This window comes from Notothenia rossii, assembly GCF_949606895.1.
Source record: "Notothenia rossii genome assembly, chromosome: 12".
Lineage (NCBI taxonomy): Eukaryota > Metazoa > Chordata > Actinopteri > Perciformes > Nototheniidae > Notothenia > Notothenia rossii.
The window spans coordinates 19,052,223-19,073,887 of record NC_136911.1 but is presented as its reverse complement, the minus strand read 5'-3'; the positions used below and the strand labels follow the sequence as shown (position 1 = coordinate 19,073,887).

Sequence of the window (21,665 nt, the reverse complement as noted above, 5' to 3'; positions counted from 1 at the left end):
ATGGCAAAAGAGGTAATGAGCTTTGGGAGAATTGGAGGTTAGGTGCGCTGAGATTTGAGTTGAGATATTTAAGTATGTCATACATTCAAAGTTCTAAAGTTCAAATGACATAAGAGATCTGAATAAAAAAGGCTTGTGAATCACATTTCCTGAAGTTTTTCAAAAGGGAACACTCAAACAACTGGGCCCACCACCGCAGTGTCAGTGACTCTGCATGTTCCAGGCAGGTTTACCTCTTTGGATGTAGTCCTTCTTTATTGTACGCTGTTTTCTCAACTTAGGGGGTTGAATGTGCCGGAGCTCTGAGACTACAGAGGGATTTGACCCGTGCATGATGTTACTGCGAGATGAGCTGCGGAGATAGGCTAGCATATCATTGCCCGTTGAGTTGGCTGGGCGTCTTTGTGGGCTGTGTGTATTCAGGGCGTCAGCTGCAACTCTGCAGGCTGACGGGGTTTACTGTGAAGCACAGAACTCCGTTTAAGGATTGCAGCAAGTTGTGCGATTGATTGGATCGCTTTGAGGCACGCTTTTTTGCACGGACAGCCGCCTCGTCAAAAGTGTTCTCGCTAGAATTAAGCGCATATCTTGGTTTCTTCATCCACAAGCCCTTTGATTGACACCAAAGGTGTTGCTTTGAGATTTGTAATACCTTTTTAAATCCCTTGAGGCTCTCCTGGTTTTTCCCTTCCTCCCTGCTTACCCCCTACCTTCTCCTAACGCTTGGAAGAAGTTTTAAAAATGTAATGGGAAGGAAAAAATTTGAGGCCTCCCATTTGGGGAACTCTCCGAATCTGCTGTGTCATCAGAACATGAAAAAAAAGCTGCTTCGCGGCCCCACCCACACCAAGCTAGCTTCAATGTTAACACACATGAATGCTTTATGAGTGATAGTTAAAAGACGTTCAAAACATCGTCCTGGAGGGAGTTCTTCTCCTCCCACAGCTGGTCTCCAGAGGAAACATCTGCTACGTAGAGGCGTCTAGAACTGAAGTCCACATTATGGTGAAACCACAAATCTCAGAGCTCATGCTTAGTGGGAAACATCCTACGAAGAACCGCTCCCCTCTCATAGGCTTCCTGCGGTCAGCCTCAGTGAAACCCCGACATGCCAAGATTTCAGAAGCCCTGACTACCGATGAACATCTGTGTTATACATATTGATTTACTGACATATTGTGTTTCCTGATTTGGGATGGTTATAAGCATTGCATGAAATGTAATCTTCTGTTTAAAAAGCACATTACCTGGTGCCTTCCAAATTCTTTCATTATTTTGTCGGCTAGATTTCTATATTAGTAAAGGGCATCCACATTTATAAGAGCCTGTTATTAGCCAAAGTAGCTGCTAGGGTAAGACGAAGTTGTCGGGCTTAATCAAATTTCACAAACATTTGGCCGACGTCTGGCAGTAATTTCCCCCTCTGTTTATAAGTAAAGGGCATGAAAGGCAGAAAGAGTGGGTGTGTGTTTGTCTTTGTGCTAGGTGGTTTGTTTGTATTTCTTTATGGTTTTGGTGATGTAGGCTGCATCTTCACTGTTTGTCTAAGGGGGCTGTGTGTGTGTGTGTGTGTAAATGGCCTGTTAGCCATCTGAAAGCAGTTTCCCTCCTCAGATGATGGATCCCTCATATGTTTTTGATGTCGTCCATGAAAGCAGTTTGCGCATTTAGACTTGCAACCGCACCTCGCCCCATTTCCACTGGCTCATTTATGCACATAATAAAAACCGCTGCACAATCGTATACCCAATTTGCCAGGTGGTTATTGCCTTCTAAATTGAATGAGCCACCCTAAGTGTGATGGTTCGAAGTTGTATGCAGCTTAAAGGCACCATGATAGTTCCACTGATTTCAGTAGAAACAGCAGAAGAGCAAAACAACAGAACACACAAGGCAGTTGTGTAAAGGAGCTGACTATAGCGACTGAATGAGCTGGAGTCGCTGCATATTATTCCCAAAGAGAGATACATTTGGGACACTTGTCTTGTTCTTTGCTCGCTGTGACAGCAGCTCTCTGCAATTTGGGACCAATCCTCCATCGCATTTCTTGCTTTGTCTTTTATTTGTGTGTTGTGTTGAGATTGTGTTTTCCCTCGGTCACAATTCAACTCGTATTCACTACAGTCTGTTTATGTGGGTCTGCACAGATAACTCTGGTCCGTATGTGTAGGCGAATGACAAAGAGACATTATACTTTTGTCCGCACCCTCCATGAAAGCCTTGTAGAACATAGGTCTGTGTGTGGGCTAGTGTGTGTTTGCCTGGCCCATTCAAGCCTTAGCCTGTGACAAAGCTCAGCCTACTGCAATTTTGATGTTTATGTGACCTTGTCCCGTTCTTTCTCGGTGTTGATGCAACCATCCCTTCCTCCTCCTCCTCCTCCTCCTCCTCATGTGCTCTGACAAGGGCAAGGTGGATCTGAAACCCAAGGTTATTTTTACCACCAAAAAGCAATAAAAATGCACTCCTACTTTTTAATAAAGCAATTATAACTCATTGCCGAGTTCAATTAATTTTAAGTTTTCCATTAGCAGAGAAGTCTGAAATTGCCTCAGAATTGTAGGATATTTTTCACAGCACCAATGGATTTGAATGCTGTTCATAGTTTTGTAATGTGTGTGGGTTTGCATGTTATACACAGTATCTTACACCATTTACAATCAAACTGTCTTTTTTAGGTGCTGTGTATTTGGAAGGAGGCTTGGAGGAGTCCCGGCAGCTCTTTGGAAGACTGCTTTTCAACACACAGGTAACAGACAAAATGTCTCAGCTCTGGTTTCCTTTTCATCGCTGTAGTTGTATGTACCGGTTGCCTATTTTCATGGGCCTTTCTTTTGTATACACTCGTGGTTTCCCATCATTCAAAAAGAGACGACTTGCGGACACACTGCACAACATTTTATCTGATTTGATTTGTGGAAGACAGAACTGTTATGTATTCACCGATACAGCCTCTTTTGTTTGTTTTTAACCCACACAATGCGCGTTCTGGCAAGCACCACATATGGCACGATACAGAGTCGTTGCCAGCCTCAGAACCTGAGATCTCAAATAATCTTGCTTTACCCCGCAATACTTTTGACTAGCTGCGCATTGTGTGCATTGTACTGATATGCACAAAGATAAAACAATAGGACTGAGAAGAAAGAAAATGAGAATGAGCCACAGCGCGGCTTGTATATTTTGTGAAATGAACTGGAGGTGCTTTGCAATTTGCCAGTCTTGAGCAGGACACCTGCTATTGTGTGTGTGTGTGTGTGTGTGGGTGTGGGTGTGGGGGTGGGGGTGGGGGTGGGGGTGGGGGTGTGGGTGTGTGGGTGTGGGTGTGTGTGTGTGATCAGCAGGCATGAATAATTGATGAATGGATCAGTATTTGCATTTATCTTGGCAAGAACTGTTATGAGTCAATTAAATGACTTGCAGCACATCCAGAATGTAGCAGCAGGCTTTGTTCTAATTGGCTATTGTGGGTGTTAGCCTTCGATTCAGCCGGCGACTCCCACACACAACAGGACACATGGCTTGAATATGTTTGATCAAATATGTTCGATTTTTGAGGGACCAGATCACAGGCTTCAGGGCTATATCTTTGAAAACTTCACACCATAAAACAACTGGGGAAGAATAACATTAACCCGGGACCATCCCTGAAACGTTTTTTTTTTATAAAAACAAATAATTCAACCAATAGCTCTGTTTTAAATCGCAGCATTTATTTTTACTTTTTGGCCAATTTCAGCTAGTCATTGTGTTTGAGTGCCAATCCTCACAATATTTTGTCCCGTTGTCTATCTGAAACGTCCTTGGGTTTGTTTAACTGCCTTCCTATGACCATGAAGATGTTATCAAGTAGCATGTATTGGTATAGGCATAGGACACGGTAAAAACCTTACAATGCAGACAAAGAGAAAGATCATTTCTCAAACATGTCTTTTCTAAATGTGAATAAAACTGGCAGCATTGATCACGTTAATATCCAATGGCACCACGAGATACCTGCTGTTATTTGATTTGTTTCATCACTCAGGGAGACAACAGATGAGAGGGACGCTCGCTGCGCTTACAATACAACCTCCAGATGGGAGATTTTGTGTTTAACAGATAAAGACGGGGTGTATTAGTAACGTGTTTTTGGAGACAAGGAGCCCAAATGTTATATTATATCAGATTCCGAAATTCTTTCAATATCTTAGCTGAACTCATTCTATACATTTTAAATGATAATTTGCACATCACAGAATCTTGAATTATAATTGAGTAGTGAGGTTAGAGCTTTCAAGTGAAGAAAAAAGCTAGATCTAAAGGATTCTAAAGTCCGGTCTGAACAGATTTATGACATTTTCGTCCAAGAAAATCGATGACCTGCACGAGCAAAAGTCATTATTTCCTTGGTTGTTTTGTATTCATCAAGTTCCAACATTTGAGGAAATTGAAACAGCTGCGGCTAAAAAGAAACCTCATGTCAGTGTGACTGTTTTGCACAGTCCAAGCTGCACTATAAAACCTTTACAACCACAACAACCAATTCCAAAGCCATTACAGTCAATATGCTGAACTCGAGTGGATAGCAGAACCACAGTCCAACAACAGCCGAGGGAGCATGTTGCATGTGACTGAGACTCCGAGGACCATTTGTGCAGACCAAAGTTGAGTGATTTCCAACTTTTTAGACATGCAGACTGAGGATTGAAATAGTTTGGCTTGTCACTCTCCTGCTGAATCCTCCTGATGACTTCTCTGTCACACAAAGCTGAGAGGAGACAGATGGACACAGAGCAGAAAGCCAGCCGGGTGTTGCAGGGTGGGGGGTTGGGGGGTAGAGGAGAGTGGCAGAACACAGACGGACACACAGAGGGTGAGCAGAGGTCGCGTTAACCGAATATATTCTGTCTATGACGGAATTCTTTTGACAATGACGGAAAAATCTGAAAGCAGTCCGTAATTTTCACGGATTAGAACAAACTCAGAACAGCGCCAAAGTTTCCCCGCAGCGAGGCTCCGGTGTGATGCCCTTATGTCGTTTCCAGACCTAACTATGCCGTACAAATCATTGAAATGTCTGGGAGTTTATGCTTTACGCTGTGGCGCGCTCCCGCGAGGTGCAGTGGGCTTGGCCCCCCCCCCCACCCCCGTTGATAGTTCACGAGCGTGCTCTTCCCCCCCCAGTTGTGTACAGTCCGACGGGTAATAATGGATTTTGACGGACATTTTACGATCCTGTCCGTCAAAATGACAGGCAGCGAAAAAGTCTAGCGCAACCTCTGAGGGTGAGATACTTTTTTTTGTTCTGCAGCACAACTTGAATCCGTTTCTGAATGGGACTAAACGTCGCACATTACCCAAACTAATGAGAGGAAGTGTACAATTGAAGGTCTCTCCATTTTTTACACCCTGGAAGGTTTTGTCGCTCCTATTTATCGGTACGGTATTCCATTCGCACATGGCTGATCAATCCGGTACCCTCCTTTTCTCTCTCTGTAACAACAGGATGCTGGCTGGTGTCTCTCTTCGGCTCCCTCTTATTTTTCTCTGTCTTTCCTATTCCATTCTTTCCCCTCTCTAGCACTCCAACAAAGTCATTTTCCCCCCACAGATGTTTTGCTCCACTCCTCTTATGACAAGTCACCACAAAAGCTCCTCAACTCCGGAGGTAGAATTCCGAAATTGACTTCCCCAAGACAAAGCATGCATGTCATTTCCACCTCAAGAACTATCCAGACAAACAACGGCCACCATTTCCCCCCCTCTCCCCCTTTCTGTTATTCCATAATTGGTATGGCATTCATGGCTGGAGCGCAACAGTTATTTTCGTCCCCTTGTTTTTCTCTTAACATTTCACCTTCTCTGGCACTGTTCCCCAAACAACAAGGCTCTCGCAGAGGATGGAATCCGGCTCCATTGCACACAGAAGCCCCGAGGAAACCATAGATGCTAATTTGCTAATGATGTTACTGTGGAGGTTATTAAAGCATCTGCAGAGTGGCAGGAAGCATCTTCTTGAGGGGGAGCTGCTTGATTGCTCCCAACCTGGACTCAACAGCAGTGCAATATTGCTGGGAGTACATGTTGATGCCACTGTGCTGTCCTGAGGCCTCTTCTGAGGAGCAATCATCCTAATGATGATCTTACCAGTTACCCAACGGCTAATCTGTTGGATTTTTACGAACACCAGCACACGATCGCCAAATGGAACAACGGTTGCTGTGACAACCGAGATGGTCACCATGGCACTGTGGTGGTTGCTTTTGGTGGAATGGCATCAGAGCCTTCTTCCTATTGTGGAAATGTATCATTTAAGTGTCATTCAGTTCTGGCTCACTATGGCTGCGACCCAGAGGCTTGTTCACAACTTTATTACACATGTCTGGTGCTTTTCTGTTCTCTAGCATTCGACGGACAGAAGGGTGCCACTGTGACCATAGACAGGCAAATTGTCATACGGATGTTACCTGTTATATTTAACATTTGTTATGTCCCTTTTTTGCCCATTTGGTAAGCTGTAATGTCAATGACTTACTTGCCTGTCCCCCTTAGTTTCCTGTTTCTCTGTATACATGACTTGTGTTCTTGTACTTCATGTTAGTGCAGGTTGTCCTTCCAGCTTCAATAGATTAATTCAGCTCAATTCTTCTACATCTGTTCATTTCTTACCAGAAGGTAACTGATTGTTGAATTTCCACAACACTTCCTACCTCTGTTACTTCTGAGTCAATACTTTAATAGGTTTTTACAACAGCTGTCTTTCAACACACTCGCACAGAAATATAATCCACGGTGTTCTGAATCGACTGGTTTTGCAGAAAAAGGCCAGAAACCAAGCATTTGATAAATAGAACTTATTCTGGTCTTGTTTTTGGTCTCTTGGTGCACCAGTAGAGTGTGCTAGGCTTACATGTTCACACAGGTGAAAGGCTGTCTCACAACTCCCTCTATACTAAAGGTCAGCTCACTGGCTCGCAGCAAAAGACTCCTGTCTCTGATGTATTCAGGTGCATTCAAGCTAGTTCTTTCTGCATAAACACAGATTATTAATGTGTATTCCCATCCAAAGAACATGCACTGGACATAGGCCAATTTGAGAATGAGTAAGTGTTTCTATTTTCAGTTGCATGAACCACAAACAATGCACTCCACTTCTCCTTTCACTCGGCTGCTCTTTACCTATTCAATGGCCCAATGTCCCTTTCTGTGCAATTTGTATGCTTTGTTGTGTGACAGCTACAGACAATATGTCCAACGCGTGAATGAGAGCGTGTGTGCTTTCTCCACTCTCCACTGTCCTTGGTTTAGTAAGAGTGGAAAATAATCTCGATCTGCCTACAGCAGCCCGTGTATTTTTTGGCCTTTAGCCTTTATTATAGAGACAGGACAGATGGACTTGGAAAGGAGAGAGCATGGGGGATTACATGTAGAAAAAAGGCAACCGGTCGGATTCAGTTTTTTCAGATTTGGTTAGTGCCCACTCTACCAGGTGAGCTATGTTCGAGAAATTGTTGTCTTTTTGTTTACATTTTTGGAACATATATGGCCTATAATGAGACTCATCAGAATCTGAGAAGGAAGCGTTGGTATTGGATAAATTGCAGCAGAAAACACATATATATTTCAGGTAGTGTAGAAGTTTAGCTTTTTGCCTCGACCCATAAATCACACGATGGACTTCGCCAAAAGGTCTACTATTGAGTCAGATTTGGGTCAATATTCTAGCGCGCAAAATAAGCTACTCACGAGCGGAAAATGTGCTTTTTCACGCGCATGAAATGAGCCTCGCGCGCAGATTAAACCCCGCGAGCAGAGACAGCCCTCCTGCTCGCTCGCGGGAGTGTCAGCCTCACTCGCTCGCGGAGTCTGTCTGCGCGCGCGTGAAAAGTTTCTGACACTTTGGGGCGGAGCCACTGGGCTTTGATTGACAGCTGCACAGGAAACCTGGAGTTGCCAGGTTTGATAAATGCCTGAACTACCAAGAGCCGAGGAGTGACAGCAGCAATATCAGTTGGACGAGATTGAATGGTAAAGATGTCCATAAAAAACCATTATATTCGTAAAGTGTACAGCTAATATATATATATTAATTAATTTTATGTAAAACAATATATTTTTGAGGGGGCTGTATCTGTCGAAAACTGCTATAGTATTACTATAGTATGCTGTAAGAGTTGTATAGTGTCCTATAGTACGTTTGTAGTGTTCTGTATTATTGTTCACCTGCTATCGTATTACTATAGTTTTTTCTGTAGTGCCATTTTATTAGCTATAGTAGCCCTATAATATTTCAATAGTAATACTATGTATCTAGTATCTACTATGTATGGATCTTTGTAGTATTCCTATATTATTTTAAATAGTATAACTATAGTATAATATATAGTGTTTCTGTAGTTGTTTTGTAAAACACTATAGAACACTCCTATAGTAATAGTATGATATTATCATAATGAATGCATATTATTACTATAGTGTTAGTAAAAGCATTACACTCCTAGAATTAATGTGTCATTTTTTTATATCAAATTAATTGATAGTTCAGGCATTTATCAAACCTGGCCACTCTGGTTTTCCTGGCAGCTGTCAATCAAAGTCCAGTGTCTCCGCCCCAAAGTGTGAGAAACATATATTGATTGGGTCATTGACCCAAATCTGACTCCATAATAAGCTTAATATGTTGTTATTTATGTAATTAATTAATTCTAGGAGTGTAATGCTTTTACAAACACTATAGTAATAATATGCATTCATTATGACAATATCTATTACTATAGGAGTGTTCTATAGTGTGTTGAAAAAAAACCTACAGAAACACTATATTATACTATAGTTATACTATTTAAAATAATATAGTCTTAATACGGAAACACCAAAAAAAACCTATAGTAGTGCTTTTACAAACACTATAGTAATAATATGCATTCACTATGACAATATCATGACACTAGCAGTGGTCTATAGTGTGTTTAAAAAACAACTATGAAACACTATATATATTATACTATAGTTATACTATTTAAAATAATATAGGAATACTACAAAGATCTAGATACATAGTATTACTATTGAAATATTATAGGGCTACTATAGCTAATAAAATGGCACTACAGAAAAAACTATAGTAATACGATAGCAGGTGAAAAATACTACAGAACACAAACTGACTATAGGACACTATACAACTCTTACAGTATAGTAATACTATAGTTCATTTATAGTTCATTTCGTAAGAGGTGCATACAGCAGACAGTAGCTAGCAGTTTTCGACAGATACAGCCCACTCAAAAATATATTGTTTTATATAAAATTAATTAATATATATATATATAAATATATCTATATAAATATATCTATATATATATATATATATATATATATATATCTATATATATATATATTAGTTTTACACTTTACGAATATAACGTTTTTTTATGGACATCTTTACCATTCAATCTCGTCCAACTGATATTGCTGCTGTCACTCCTCGGCGCTTGGTAGTTCAGGCATTTATCAAACCTGGCAACTCCAGGTTTCCTGGCAGCTGTCAATCAAAGTCCAGTGGTCCGCCCCAAAGTGTCAGAAACTTTTCACGCGCGCGCAAACGGACTCCGCGAGCGTGTGAGGCTGACACTCCCGCGAGCGAGCAGGAGGGCTGTCTCTGCTCGCGGGGTTTAATCTGCGCGCGAGGCTCATTTCATGCGCGTGAAAAAGCACATTTTCCGCTCGTGAGTAGCTTGTTTTGTGCGCTAGAATATTGACCCAAATCTGACTCCATAGTCTACACCAGTTTTCTCCTATTTGGAAGATCACCTTGAACATTTACTGGCAGAAGCCTCGGTTTTGGACTTAGGGCAGCTTTTATGTTGGTATTGATTAGCGACGCTATCTCTTATTGATCTCCCTGCTGCACTACTACGTTTGATGGATTGATTGGCAGCCTGTAGCTAGAGACCAATTTGTCAAGGAGCTTTGGACCTTGTCAGCAAAGAGCACCATTATGTCCCAATCATGGATGGCCAACAATCCCAGGGGTGTGTAGGGGTCTAGAGTGTGTGGGTAGAGGGTATATCCTGGTGGTGACTATTCACGGTTGGCTTGTGAGCCCTGAGTATCTGCAAGCCTTTGTCTCAAATCCCCCGTGAGTTACAGAAGCGCTGATTACAGCCCACCTTAGAACGGAGATCATAGGAGGCTTCATGAAGTTGCCTTTCATTATGCTCATTATGGGTTATGCTGTTGACATTCAAATAAACATGTTTGCATATGTTTCTTTTTCTTTTTTTTCTGATTGTAGCACTAGAGTTCCATCCTCCAAATGGCTGGGATTCAGCTGCTGCACATGGTGATTTGCGCCCCCAGTAATTATACCTTCCTCGTGCTGGGAGAGAGACAGAGTAGGGAGAAAAAAAAAAACCTGTTGTTATTCTTAAATCCCCACTGGATGCTGGCTTAATCATTGTCTGCCTTGTCTTTGGAATGGCTGTAATTGAAACATTAGCTGTTAGGGTCTATATACAGCATGTGGGCGGATCACATGCACCTTGTGGATGGATTTTCATCATCAGCCCCAGCAACGTGTGTATACTTCACTTCCTCCTGCGTAGACGCATCACTTACAAGTGTATTTACGGCAATTTGTGCAACTGCCAATACCCAACGACAAAAACCCAGTCGTATTCACATGCAGGCTCCGTGTTGACTTGATACCTGCTATGTCTTTAGTGCTTTTCAGCTCCAGTCCCAGGCCAAGAAACAAGCAAACCAAAAGGAAGCATTGCTCAAATGTATTGACCACTTTCATGAATTTTTCATTGGCTGCTCAAGGCGATGGGTTGCCAGCTGGCTGGGTTGAGAAGATGAGGCGCCCATTCGATGCCGCTGACCACACACAACCCTCCCTGTGGGCTATTGCACATTTTAAAGGTTTATCTCCTTGAACCTTTTAAACACCTGAGTGATACTGTACTTTAGAGGCCCTCGCCACAACTCTATCGCCGCTATGACTCACCTAACGTTAGACCCCGGGCCGAAAGCTGCTTCTGACTGGTGTTGTCCTTGGCAACAACTTGAGAGCCACAGCTTCTTCTCTCTCTCTCTCTCTCTCTCTCTCTCTCTCTCTCTCTCTCTCTCTCTCTCTCTCTGTGCTGTCTATTTTTCAGCCTCAATCTCTTCTGCCATTCAATCTTGCGTGGAAACCTCAGAGCGCGTTTAAGGAAACATGTTGATCTCGCACATATTTCTCTCCACAAGCAGGGGACTCCAGCGCTGCCAATGTTTGTCTCCAGAGACAACACACCTCTCAAAGCCAAATTCCACCAACCCTCAAACCGCAACACCCTCGCCTTCCACTCAAATCCAACAACACCACCCTCACTCACTGTGAAATGGGGGGTCGATATAAAGACCTTTTGGTCACCAAATGAGATGCCATCTCACTCAACTGCTGTAATCTCGCCGCCCCCAGTGGGGTTTTGATGGCATATGAAAGCACAACTACTAAAGCAATGAGTGTCCCCAACATGGCCCCAGATAGTTAAAGGAGCCATTTTGCCTTTTTGGATTTACCCTTTCCGGTAGTGTGTTATATGGTTTTTTGTTAAAATCCCAAAGTTCATGCCAGAAGGAGTTTCTCTCTCCCCCCCAATGTGTAGTAATGACTACATTACACTTGCGCTTCTATTGGCTAGCACTCCAACACATTGTATGTGATAGGCTACCTGTTATCTATTACTAGCTGACCAATCATAACAGTGCCAGCCAGCTGACCAATCAGAGCAGACAGGGCTCTGGTTTCATACAGAGGGTGAAAAGGGGTTCTGCAGCACCAGGCAGTATGAGAAAAATAAAGAGCTTTATGAACATTAAAGCATGTAAACATGTCACAGTAAAATCAAAAAACACAATTATGAGCCTAATAGGGCCTTTTTAATAAATGAAACACTTTATCAAGAGTTACTTTGTGAAATTGAGGCGCTTTCTCTTATATAAGTGAACAGTGAGTTGTCAAGACCAACATGTTAAGTCTCAGGGGCTTTTACTAACCAAGCATCTCAGCTTTTTCCCGTGTATCTACAGGTATGCACATTATAGCTTTGTGTCAGTGCAAAAGTTTTCTGTCCACCGGAGAAGCCAATGGGACTTTTTCTAGACATACCATTGCATCACAGAAAAATGCGCAAAGCTGATGAAATTCAACAAAAAAAATGCAATACTTCGAATCCACCTTATTATCATACAAGGTTCTTTTTTTCAAGGCTGGGACCTTTTAATTATTTGTGAAGCAAACAAATATTTGTATTTAATGTTTATTTTTGAAGTACATTTGTAGTTTTGTTAGAATGATGTTGTTTTTGTGAGCATGGTTGACCCTAACACAAAGCGGGGACACTAACATTTATTTAGTTTGACTGCTCACCCCCCCTCTTTCTCTGTTTCTGTCTTTGCAGGGTCTACAGGAGGTCTGGCTCAACTACCCAGCACACCCCCTGCAGGTTGGTTGTGAAATGTTTTATTGAAGATGTTTATTTTGGACTATGTGCCTCCCATTAAAACTCGCCTCACCCCTAAGACACAAATATTCTCATTTGAAGTTTTCTGCCTGGATGTAGGTTTTGTGTGGGTGTGGGTGTGGGTGTGGGTGGGGGTGTGTGGGTGGGGGTGTGTGGGTGTTTCTGACAGGTGGGCAAGCTGTTAGCTATTCTGCCTGAAGCTGACTAAGTTCTTTATACCTGTCACAAGGCCCCCAGCAGCCTTCCACTCATCTTCATTGTTCTGCTCCTGTGTCTCGCTGCTTTCCATTTTGGTATAGACCCCCAATATACTTTTTCATTTACACTGTCCCTCTTCCTCCTCACATATTTCTCCTGCTCTCCATCCTCATGATTCTTTCTCTTCCCTCTCTCCCTCGCTCTGCTGTTTTTTTTTTTTTTGCTCTGCCTGATCTGCCCAGAAACATTGAACATGTCAACAGTGTTTGTTTGAAATTAGGATTTGGAAGAAGAGATCAAAGATGCCATAACAGGATTACAGTCCCGAATCACACGAGGCCTCCAGGGACCGCCAGCCTCTCTGATGTGTCTGTGTGGAGAAAGTGTTTCTTTGTGTGGATGCCGACACTCGTCTTTAAGCAGTTCATTCTCTTCATCTCCCTGCGTGTGCACGAGTGTTGCTGCGGCTTCATATGTATATTTTTGCATATCCATGTTTGGCCCTAAAATAGCATTGTTTGCTTCTGTTTAGGTACATTTGCGTATGTTTGATTTCCCCCTCGTCTTTCCCTCATCACCTCGCTTTTCTTTTTATCCCCAAATGCTGAGGACCCAGAGTGCTTGGAATGTTTTATGTTCAGCTCTTGAGGCTCAGAATAGCTCATTGTATTCAGCAGCTTGCGTTCCTGGTGAGAAGCGCAGCAGGGACCCAAGCAGCGGGCACCGTGGTCAGGGTGGAGTCCCGGGGTCAGCCCCCTTAGCCCTCTGTGGTGCGGGGGGAACCTCCACAGTGTGCTGCATGAGTTAGCCGCTCCTGAGCCGCGGCCTCATTACCACACACTGTGTATGTGTGTGAGGTTTCCTGAGGGTGGTCCCCTGCCAGCGGGGTAACGCCTGTTAAATTGTGCCAACCTCTTGCTAGCTTGATAGCATCCTGACCTTTTGCCTTGAGATGATCTCATCAAAGCAGTTTCACACAAGGAAAAAAACAGCTTTCCCTTTCGTTATTTATGTATTTCATTATTTATTCTATAACTGATGAGAGCCCCCAGGAGCTCACGCTGGAACATTATGCCCAAAAAGTTGTTGCTGAGAATTAACAAGGTGTCGTCCCTCCCCCCTGCCCACCAGCATGATAGAACAGAGGTGAAAGAGAGAGCCGCCTTAATGAGGTTTGAGTGGATGGCAAATGGCAGCTCGCCATGGCGTGGGTAATTATGCGTACAACCGTCTTTGGCATACACGCATACATTAGCCATGCCACGCCGTGCCTTGCCGAGCGCGGTGGAATGCTACGTGGTTGACAGGCAAATCTTTATGTCTTTCGTGTTCGCTCGATCCGCACCAGCGCATCATCAGCCCCAGCCCTCCAGAACAATTTACCCAAACGTCATTTACGTTTTGAGTCTGGGTTTCAAATTCTTTCTTTGGTTTTTATTGGGAGGAATCACGAGTGTCAGGATGTTAGGGCCTCAAAAGACCTCGGCTCTGATTCTGCTTTCTGTCTGGACTGAGCTGAAAGTGATGCTTTGAAGGCATTTCAAAAGATTTTTTTTTTTTTCGCAACTGCTGTTGATTTTTTTTTTTTCCCCTCCTCTCTCCACTTCGTTTGAAGCCTTGCTGCCGGCCTTTCCCCCTGAAGGATAACTTGTGCCTGTAAGAGCTGAACTCGTCAGATGCCTTTTAGTTGCGATGTATGACATTTAAACGCCTTCCGTTAATTAACAAAGGGGAAAAAAAGGCAAGAAATGTTTCGTAGGACACATTGGAGGATGAAACCATGACATTACAGGCAGTCCAATTAAAACACAGAGTTTAAAGCAACATCTCTGCTCTATGCACTAGCTTGACATTGGAGACTCTGAGAAAGCTGTTTACAATCCATTATGAATACACAGACAAAAGGAGAGGCTAGATAATAAAGAAAGTAGCCATCTTCCCCGGGAGAGCATTGAATGGAGCTCTATTTATTATTATTATTTTTAGCTGGCTTTATATACAAGAGCACACTTACAAAGTCTATTGAATGTGCTTTAGTGTCCTTTGGATGTCCCCGCACATTCATATGGCTCTGTGTTTCTGTTTGGTTGGGAAAAGATGTCTTGGTCAAGCCTACAGTTGTTCCACGCATAGACCAATTAGATGTTTCTAGCAGTCTAATTAATGCACCCAAAAGGAAATATCTTTATTTAACAAACACGCATGCACATATTTTCCAAGCTTATCATTTATTTTCCTAATGAGCACAGACATGAGCAAATACCGTAGTCAAAGCTGTGGCGTGTTTTGCCGAGCCATTTCTACCTCTGAACTCACCAAGCCCTCAAGCTGAATGTAATAATAGTCTACAGCAATTTCACATCCAAAAGCTATTCTTTCAAAACATATCGAAGTCACGAGGCCGGCAGTCTCCGATATAGCCTGCTTCAGATCAAACAAGACTTACATTTGCACTGAGTCACCAGAGATATTAATTGACTGTTTGAATCACCAGATTCTCCGAGAGCGAGAGAAAGGCGAGCTGTTTGACTTAAAACTTAATGACTAAGAGATTCCATCTGCTGCACATCATCAGTTTGTTTAGAGGCAGAGTAAAAACACACACTCTAAACCAGGCCCTCAAGCAGCACACACACACACACTGTCGAGGTTCGTTTCATTTAAGGCATTTATTTGACGCTCTTATGCGGAGCGACATCATTGAGCAAATACGATTTTGTCTGGTTAAAAGATCCTTAGTAAAGCTGCCGTAAACTGGAAACGTAATGGGAATGCATAAACAGAAACAATACATTCTGTCAGTTAGAAATGTAGTGACACACAGTCGTTTATATTTATTTAAATGTACTTTTCCAAATACTTTAGGATTTAATAGCCAGAATTGGACAGAATATTGTAAAAATAATACATAAAAAAAATATAGGAATATTTACGGATCTTTTTACACCTGCCTTTAAAAACTCAATGTCTGGATAACACGTTTTGAATTGTTTACACATGTACACGGAGATTACTGCTGAGCAAAAAGCTCAATACTGTACCACAATAATGTTCATTTTATATCTGGATTAACGATAAACATCACCATATAACGTGTTTTCCGGTAATTCAATAAATGAAGAAAACTTGTTGGCTTTCCAGAGGAGTATTGTGATTTTTTAATTTTTTTTAAAGGAAGTATTTTATCACAAGAATTGCCTTTTTTTAAATGTAATTGTATTCCTTAATATTAACTTCAATTGAATTAAAGGTGGGGTAGGTCATTTTGAAAAAAAACAGCTCGAGTGCGCTAGAATTTGAAAATACACAACCGGAACAAATCCGCCACATCCTTCCAGAGCCCCTCCCCCTAACACACACAAACGCGCACATGACCAATGAGGGCATGAGATAAGTTTGTGCACAGATGGAAGGCTGACACAGATGACATCTTTTTATGTATTTATTGTCAAAGCATTTAATATATTCATTGCTATCGGGATGATAAGAGCATTCCATGGAATATAACAAAAAGTGTTTCTGAAATAAATGACATACCCCCACCTCTAAACAATGAAGTAGACACATGTATTCTTTATCTAAAAAGATACCCCTTGTTAGCCCACATGTTTATAACCAAAACCCCCTTTTCCCCTGTTCTTCCAGGTCCAGGAGCCTCTCACAGACAGGCAGCTGATAGAGACGTCTCCCGTCCTTCAGAAACTGACGAACTTCGAGGACTGTATTGGCATTTTGTTCACACATGTGCGTCTACTGGCCAGAGCCTTCACCTTGAGGACTGTGGGCTTCAACCACCTCACCCTGTAAGTCCGGCCAGTGTTTGTTTGTTTATAATGGAGTTACAGCCAATTCAAATGCAAAGCGAGGCACTAGATGGCCAGATGTAATTTGCAAGCAGTTCCCTTTAGAGGTGATGAAGCATGATGCATTATAATATATAATATGATCTGAGAAGCTGGGAGTTTCAGCATACGTCGAGCATTTTAAATCGTTTTATCTGTTGTGAATTTGGCAGCCTCCACCTCCCACATCATCGTTATGTTCACCCCCCTGCAGCTTCTACATTTCCCTGCAGTTACTAAAACTGCCTGTATAACAAATGATGTCCTGAATGTCACGTTCAAAGGGCCGTTGTGAAAGATAGCCCTTGTTCACTGAGTTTTAGCCCCGCCCCTAATCCAAGGGGTCTCACAGCCGAGAGAGAGAGAGGCCCAAGGGACTCTGAAGTCGCCATATCTGTAGTCTGCCTCTATCTGTGAGGCCATAACCTCAGTGCCTCATGGGAAATGGGGTTTTGATTCGCTGGGTTGTCCAGGGCAGAAGGTTTAAAATGTCTCTTTTATTCATTCATTGCAGCCACATATTTTATTTGACAGGTTTCTTCTCTCTTTCATGCTTCAGTCCACCTTTTTGAATTCCTGGATTCAAAAACTTTGATTTGTTTTGAATCCAGATTTGATTTTAAATATATTAGAAATACAACACTGCAGTAATGCTGCTTGGCTTTTTGCTTGTTTTTCTCTGTTAATTGCGACGTTTCAAAGTGATGCTTTGGTGAGTCAGCGCTGGAATGTTTTTTCCTCTCACCCTTCGGCTATGACATTTGTTCAATAGTCAGTAGAGCTACAAACTTCTGCATTCACGTCTTCAAAAATGATTGGACGTGTTGGCGGCCTGTTTGTAAAAAAAAAAAAAAAAAAAAAAACTTCAAAGTCATTCATTGATAGAAAAAGATTGCTGTTTTTATAAAAAGAAGAAAAAAATCACTAATGAGTCTTTTCACTTCTATTGAAGGAGTTTCTGATTCTGAGTATAAGAGAGTGTTTGCCGTGAGAGCTTAACTTACTTCAGAGCTTTACCACACAACACCGTAATGAGTTTGACAGCTCCAACAAATTAGCCTTGGCAGCACCTCTGATTCCTATTGGCAGGCTGCTCTCTGTAATTGCTTTCTTAGGCTTGCCACAAGGACATTGCTCCATGTGTGTCCGTGTGTATCATGTACACATGTACACAGTACACTACTGTGTATGTTCTAATGCATCAATTGAATGTCAGAGCTCTCGCCACTCATGGCCAATGAAGTCGATTACAGGTCCAGAGGCTCGTCTCACACTGAGCTTTAAAGGACTTTCCAACTCGAGGTTGATACCAATGGTACTTCCTAACATCGCATCCGAAAGTGGCTTCATTTAACGTGGGCATTTTACTGTAATATCATTGTTTTGTTACGACTTCCTGCAGCAAAATGTCATATTTCATAGACGTTCAGGGTTATTTATGCTCATTATCTGCTGAGTGGCCAGAGGCAGGTTGACCTAAATATAGCCGACTCACTCGAAAGCTGCAACTGAGCAACAGCTCACCTTAAGGACCAAAGGTTAAACCAAAGTGGGTCGCGCTGCCGTCACGGAAAGAAGAGCGAGGTCAGATATGGGAAATGAAGGTCACGCGCTAAGGTAGGCAGCAGATGAGGAGAGAGGACCCAGGATGGCCTTCAGCCTATCACTTTATGCAGAAATAGAGGACAGAGTGACCGAGAGGAAGGCAGGGCAAGAAGCAAGGAAGAGAGGTTGACCCTGTTTAGAGGCGGCGGAGGCCAGGGGCTACTATCAGACAACAGAGATGGAGAGCTGCGGCCCCCAGGCGCTCGGCTTCCTATCTCCTCTCTCAGGAAGAGCTGGCTGTTGCAAGAATTTCACTGATGGTGAAAAAAGGATCCATCTCTCTTCAAGTTCTGTACATGAAAGTGGATTTAGCTGGGCATCTTTGAGAGTCGATTTTTGAAACATTTATACACGTATTTATATTTTATTAAACCGATTCAGATTCATAACATTTAAAGTAGAAGTAATAAAAAAAAAACATGACAAATACATTAAGAGACAACAATACTGTCAGCACACTGCCTCAGGGGCTTCCCCTCCCTCCCAGTTTAATGTTTAGAACAATAAAGCATGTAAACAGGTCTCAGTAGCACACAATACAAATATAAACCTGCAAGTTAACAGATGTCCTCTTTAAATATTAAAGACTGCCATTGAATTTCAATATTGCACTTATAGTATTTAAACAAGACATAATAAACATTCAAGTCACAATTTGCACAAAAAACTCGACGTTAACATCATGTATTAAAAAAAAGCATAGTGTTGCACACACACAAAGGCAACACAAATGAAAATGTATTATTATTATATTGAAAAAAACCAAGTTAACCTTAAAAGCTTTATCTGAAATGTCACACTGTGCTTTGCTAATACATTGCACTTAAGGGAGCTACACTGTGCAGACCTTTTATTTATGTTTTCATTAAATATTAGATAGTCTATTAAATAGCTAGTCTATAAAGATTTGACATCGTTCATACTGTAAAGCCAAGGCAATATTTGTCCTCTGCAGCGAAACACTTCAATATTCCTCCGCTCAGTGCAATGTTGCTAAAAGAGACCCTGAGATTTCATTATAGTCAAGTACCATTCTGAATATATATTGATCTTTTTATGCAGTGAAATCTAAAAATCACACTGAATGTTGGTGCCTCGCTCAGTAACACATCGTTCGTAGGAGATACGGATTACACGTTTGACCCTCGCACAAGCGTGCTCGTCTTAAACAAGAACATTTTATCCCGTAGCACTGAGAGGGAAAAATGGCCCTGAAAGATGGAGTGCTCCCCTCTTTTGGAGCGGGCAGCGTGTCGCCGCCTCCTCAGAGGGGCTGTTAAAGGTATTTTAGATCAAAGTCAAAGGCGAATAAAGACCTCGGCTCCACACTTTGCTTCAATTTCCCCCCACCTTACCGGAGCATTGTGCCTCTGCCTGTTGAAGTGAATAAGGAATGGCTCTTTGCGACGCTTCACACAGAAACGCATTCTCCTCTCTCACTGCCACCTCCTCTATTCCCTTTCTGCCTCTGCCTCCTATTGGACGTGGAGTTAGCTCACATTCCACTTCCTCTATCTGTTTCCCCTCAGCTCTCTGGCGTCCCAGCTCACATACAGTATGCATGATATATGGATCTAGAGAAAGTCCACGTGTCCATGTACAGTACAGACGGATGAACACGGAGTTCTCCCCCCCCCCCCCCCCCCGGAGCCTTTTCATTAGGCAGCTCTGTGATTATTTTTAATGTGGGAGTCCCTTCCCTCCTAATGAAGCTGGACCGTTAAAGAGGAGTGAAGTAAAAAGTAGCTTTTCAAGTCCTCATGGATCCTGTGTGCATCAACTGCTCCGCCGTGTCACATCTCTGTTTGTTATATACATTCGAATGTTCAAGTGGCGTTCGCAGAGCTGGACGATAAGTGGACTGATCAAATGACATGAATTCTAAGCCATTTTGATATATGATTAATCATTAAAGTCATTTTTCATGAACAAACGTTAGAACATGGCTCTTAAATATGGATATGTCCTGATTTGTTTTTTTTTAACATCACATTTGATATGGTTATTTTAAAGGTTTTTTTAAGACATTTATAGAAATAATCTTGGATCTAAATGAACTGGGGTTGACATTTTTCACTATTTTCAATCATTTTCAGACCAAGCACTCTGTAAGATACTCTTCAGATCAATAAATAATACAAACATTTCTGTGTTGCAGCTCTGGGAAACAAAACAATGCCAATTAAGATTAAAGCATTTTGCCCTAATTCAATAAATGTAATTAACTTAACGACGAATTGACAAAAGGTAAACCACAAATGAATCCAAAGGAAAAAGCAATTGAGCAATACCCTAGATTTGAATGTTAGTTAGCAGAAACGTCTCAGCACATTTCCCAAAGTGCTGCTGTTGTGGTTCAAGTGACGGGAATGCGTTCAGTTCGACCTCCTCTTCTGCACACTTATACAACAACGTGGGTGAGAGAAGTGATTATAGAAGCAAGCAGCCCTCCTCAGAAAATCACTCTGCTTCTTCACAAACTCCAAGATTGATCAGAGCTCAAATAATTAATTGATGAATTAATAAATCCCCATGAATTAGAACATCCTCTGGTTTCAAGCGTATCAAATGTGAGTCTCTGTGATTTTTTTTGGAACACCTTTGGACTGTTGCACGGACAAAATAAGCAATTTGGAGATTGTGATTCACTTTTGTTTTAAATCTGTTATACACTAAACATTTACTCAGCCTAAAAAGCTATCGATGTATTCAATAATAAGTGATATAAGTTGCAGTGCTTTTAAAGATGCCCAAAGTGCTGTTTCAGCTCTCATCTCTTTGGCTCAGATAAAAGGAATCGGACAATGCACTTTGACCTTTCGTCCTCTTTGATGTCTTCCACCTTGTCTTCTACCTCTGCATGCCTCTCTCTCATCTTCACACTCTCTCACCCTCCTGCAAGCAGCTCATATCTCTAGATGTATATGTGCTGCTGCTGCTGCTGCTGTATATACCTCCCTGCTTGTACTCCCGCCCCCCCCCCCCCCCCACCACCTAACTCTTCCTGCCTGGCACAGCAGCAGCCCACATCTGCAATGCTAATCTATAATTCTGTTTAATGAATGACCTGCCTTTCCACTGATGGGAGAAAGGCGGAAAGCTGATGTACAGTATCCGTGTTGCCGTTAGCTTTTTTTTTTTTTTTTTTTTTCACAAATTGTTGCAAGTAAAATCTGTGTGCACGCTCGCAGGCTTTTTAACAGGCTTTTAGGATTTTTGACAGGCAGCTGTACCAGAGGTTTTTAAGCATGTCTTTTTTCCCTTTCCCCCCTCGAGTTTTCTCTTTTTTTCCATTTGAATTGCAATCAAAGCCCGACGTTTTTCTTCAGAAGGGGTTTGCTACTCCAGGCAGCCTCCGAGTTGTCACACAGCTTGTCAGTGCAGCTGTTCCCAGAGGCCGGCCATGAAACGTACATCAGCCGACTTCACTGTAAAAGGACTAAAAGCCTGGTAGATTTGTCGAGAAAGCACGATGCCTCTAATGCCCCACTTCCACGTACCCTCCCACCCCCCCCCCCCATATCCT

General features: G+C 42.3%; 1 protein-coding gene across 3 annotated transcripts in view; it reads left to right on the top strand.

The window, feature by feature from the left end:
* Positions 1 to 21,665, top strand: part of drosha (drosha ribonuclease III) — an 83,106-nt gene that overhangs the window by 43,374 nt on the left and 18,067 nt on the right. For all 3 annotated transcript variants that reach the window (XM_079661264.1, XM_079661263.1, XM_079661265.1), the window contains exons 23-25: positions 2,679 to 2,749; positions 12,432 to 12,476; positions 16,338 to 16,495. In XM_079661264.1, the coding sequence (XP_079517390.1) occupies positions 2,679 to 2,749; positions 12,432 to 12,476; positions 16,338 to 16,495 (274 nt within the window). The remainder of the gene's footprint in view (positions 1 to 2,678; positions 2,750 to 12,431; positions 12,477 to 16,337; positions 16,496 to 21,665) is intronic.